The 4254-nt window shown below is 43.3% G+C and overlaps 1 protein-coding gene across 1 annotated transcript; it reads left to right on the top strand.

Annotated features, from left to right (window-relative positions):
• The first annotated feature begins 2873 nt into the window (after nt 1–2873).
• Nucleotides 2874–4027, top strand: LOC140757806 (uncharacterized). Its single transcript, XM_073093680.1, has 3 exons — nt 2874–3104; nt 3207–3383; nt 3932–4027. The coding sequence occupies exons 1-3, from the start codon at nt 2874–2876 to the stop codon at nt 4025–4027; spliced, it is 504 nt and encodes a 167-aa protein (XP_072949781.1).
• The last annotated feature ends 227 nt before the right edge of the window (nt 4028–4254 follow it).

The raw sequence follows: 4254 nt of genomic DNA on the forward strand, positions 1-4254 counted from the left end.
GTAATTCATAACCGATCATAAAGATACACAAAATTCAGTAAGATCCAGAGATGAATGGAATGAATGACCGTTCGTGCCGTAGGATACGGCATCTGCAAGAATCCCAGCAGATTTATTTTTTATTTAGTGTCATTTCTGTCACCAATCTTATATATAAAATTCTCGTGTCACAATGTTAGTTACGGTACTCCTCCGAAACGGCTTTACCGAATTTCACCAAATTTTATACGCATATTTAGGCATTTAGTAGGTCTGAGAATTGGCTATCTACATATTTTTCATACCCCTAAGTGATAAGGGTTGTTCACCCTTAACATTTTTTTATTTATATGGCAACACAACGTTTGCCGGGTCAACTAGTATTGATATAAAAATAAATAAAATACTATAAATAAGCTTTTTGAGAAATAAAATTATTTAGAAACATTTTTTAATTAAAAAAATGGCGGGAACTTAATTGCCAACCTATTTTTTTTCCTTTTCGTAATTCTTTTTAATGGCGTAATTGTTATATAAAACTTTATAACAAAATTTAAAGAAATAATACAAACCATACAAGCCATAGTTCGAGATTAAATAAAACGAGACGCAATCTCATCTAAGTTATAAGTTCCAACTGAACTTTTCCGCTGAGGAGAAAGAATCCGAACAACTGTTTCCGCCAATATAGCGTCGTGGTACTTCAGCTACGGATATCCATTGAAAAGTCGATAAGATTTTGAAACTATTCAGCCAACTTGGTTTTAGAGATTAATCTAGCAAATGTTTTGATATCGGGTTAATTAGTGCAATTCAGCGGTCACTGTGAGTATAAAATGTTTCCGGTAAGTACATTCCGATATTGCAAATCTCATGCGATACCAAGTCAACATTACATAAACAAATCAAAACCGCCACAAATGTGACTATCACAAAAATAAAAAAATAACGCTTTCCCTTTTTTATAATATAGGAGTAGTAGATGAGCATGCAGTCCACCTAATAGTAAGGGACTACTGCTGCCCATGGATATCTGTAATCAACCCCAGATAAGCTGGAACGCCTCGGAAAAGTATGTCTCACTTACCACACCCTTCAAACCAGAACACAGCAGCGCTTAACACTGCTGTTATGAGGCAGATGTAGGTGTGGCGGTGGTGGTGGAGTCGAACCACAAAAGATTCTACCACCTTCAAAAACCACTTACATATATTCCTAAGTAGTAATTGCCATGAACATTCACAAAGACGAATAAACACTCAGACCCAGGAGAGAAACAAAATTCACAATTTTCGGGCCGGGGATCGAACCTGGAATCCTCTGTATTACCGCCAACCGATCCGCCACACCCGCAAAAATACGAGTAGGTATACTTATTTCTAAACGGTATGTCTTTCCGATCGCCGATATAATCCCGCAGCGCTCTGTGCGGCCATAAGCCTCTTTAATAGGATTCTGATATTGCAATCGCGGCGCCAATGAATTATGAACAAACTCATGGGATCTTATTAGCTGGACTTAGCTGTAATACTAAGTCGCGGGAAATAGGCCTCTATTTGGTACGTAATGCATTCTTAGCCACATCTGTTTCATTATAAAATGTAAAATGCTAAGAAATGCAAAGCGCCTTTTAGAATCGCATCTTAAACTGTTCCTAACTCTGAGTTTTATAATACGTTCTTATCGATATAGTTTTTATATAGGCTTATAGGAATGATAAGTCTGTCTTAGATAACGCCATAACTGCGGTGCTAATGAAGTTATACTCATTCTAAGACCAAAAAAAATACAATATGTTCGATTTTTTATAAACTGATTTGGATTACTTATGTTTCGTTGTGAATAGAAATTGTTATCAAGTACAGAAATGATCTACTTTCTCCACAAGGTTTTTTTTTCTGTAAAAATAGAAAAAGTATGGCGCATCCACAAACGAAAGCAATAAAAGAAAAATAAATAATAATAATATCACATTAACTATTGAAGTTTTTAGTTTGTTTTATAAGCAATATTAAATTAAAAAAGACATAAGCTTCAGTTTTGCAAAATCTAATACGATCCCACGATCAAGTTTATAATTCAATGGCGCGCCATTCGAGCAATATCAGAAGCCTATTAGAGAGGCTTATAGGCCGTTTGAAGCACCACGGGATTATTCTAGCGAAGAACAATATTTCTGTCATAGATTCTCTATTTAAAACTTAGAGCACCATGGGATTATTCTAAGAAGATTTTTTCTATCAGAAATGCTGTATTTAAATTTGAGCCGGTTTTTAGTAGGAATTTTTGATATGACTTGAAATAAATAATGATGCATTCTACACTCAAATCCAGATACTAGGGAACCCAAGATATACAGACATGTATCCTGGGTTCCAAAAAGTCAGAGAAATGCAAATAATAAGCCAGTTAATAAATAAATGGCGCGCCACTCGTGCCATATCAGAAGCCTATTAGAGAGGCTTATAGGCCGCTTGGAGCACCATGGGACTTTATATATACATACATTGGATTTTATATATCGTAGGTTCCATAGAGTCAGACATCTCAATTACCTTGGGCTGGTGCTGGATGGTCGCTGGCGTTTCGACGAACACTTCGGCCGTCTGGTCCCCCGGATTCACAGGGTAGCGGGTGCTTTGCACAAACTGCTGCCAAATCTCGGGGGACCAAGGGAGGAAGTCCGCCGCCTCTACGCAGGCGTCGTGCGCTCTGTCGCGCTCTACGGTGCGCCCGTATGGTCTAATAGACTATCGGGCTGCCGGCGCCTCGCGGCCAAATTAAATGCCGCGCAGCGTTTGATCGCGATCAGAGTCGCACGAGGATACCGGACGATATCGTATGAGGCGGCCACAGTCCTAGCGCGGTTTCCGCCCCTGGACATTCTGGCGGATATGACCGAAGAGATCTTTTTTAAGATCCGCGGTCTCCGCCAGACGGCCCAACCTCCCAACGAAGAGACGATCGAAGTGCTTCGCACGAGAGCCGGCTGGCGCGCCCTAAGGCGCTGGCGTGATCGGCTCCAAGAGCCACGGGGCGCGCGCCAGCGCGCGGTAAGTGCAATTCTACCCAGCTTCCGAGCATGGTTGCACAGGAAGACACGCGTCACCTACCGGCTGACACAGGTACTCACCGGACATGGCTGCTTCGGTGAGTACCTGCACAGAATAGGCAGGGAGGCCTCAGCACAGTGCCACCATTGTGGACATGCCCAGGATTCTGCGCAGCACACACTCGAGGAGTGCCCAGCATGGCAGCCCGAGCGGCAGATCCTGGTGCAGCACATAGGGCCGAACCTCTCGCCAGAAACAGTTGTTGCGGCGATGGTCCGTTCAGGCGAAGCGTGGAATAGCGTGGTCGCATTCTGCGACCGCGTTATGAGCGCAAAAGAGGACGCCGAACGGGCCAGGGAGCGCGCCGATCCCGCGCGGAGACGGAGACGCCGAGGGCGTAGATAGCGCCCTCCGGCGCGGTGTCCCTGTAGTACCGGGACCAGAATAGGGCTACGGTAACCCTTGCCTGTCGTAAGAGGCGACTAAAAGGGGCTTCCGGGGTTGCGGGCGGCAAGAGTGGGAGCTCAAACCGTCCAGCAAGCGACCCCGGGAAGGACAGCGGTTTGTGTGGTCGCATATCGCTGTAATTACCAGGGGATGTGAGAGGAGCGTAAATTGCTCCCCCCAGGGCAGAGCCCGATAAAAGGGCATCGCGTTAGGAGGACTCCGGTTGTGTTCCGTTGGAGATCCCGGAGTTCTCCACCAAACGCTGAGGACGGCTACCGGGGGGGTTTTAGTGTGGTAAAAATCCCACATAACCCGGCGTCACTCCCATGGCGTCGGGTACCTTTTGAAGGTTTCCCCCTCGTCAAAAAAAAAAAAAAAAAGGTTCCATAGAGTCAGAGTAATACGAGGAATAGTATAAGTAAGTTTATAAGTCAATACCATTGTTCGTGCAGTATCAGAAGCCTATTAGAGAGGCTTTTAGGCCGCTTGAAGCACCACGGGATTATTCTAGCAAAGAAGAATATTTCTACCAGAAATTCTCTATTTAAAATTTAGTTCGATTTTAAATAAATTAATAATGTTTTCTATATTCAAAGCCACATACTAGGGTTCTGTATATCGTGGGTTCCATGGAATCAGAGTAACAAGAAGAATAGTACACGAAGAATAAGTCAATAGCATCGTTCGTACAATATCAGAAGCCTATTAGAGGGGCTTATAGGCCGCTTGTAGTACCACGGGATTATTCTAGCGAAGAACAATATTTCTATCAGAG

The sequence above is a fragment of the Epargyreus clarus genome, unplaced genomic scaffold, assembly GCF_041222505.1.
Source record: "Epargyreus clarus isolate Ecla_fem2 unplaced genomic scaffold, WU_Ecla_fem_2.2 ptg000001l, whole genome shotgun sequence".
Classification (NCBI taxonomy): domain Eukaryota; kingdom Metazoa; phylum Arthropoda; class Insecta; order Lepidoptera; family Hesperiidae; genus Epargyreus; species Epargyreus clarus.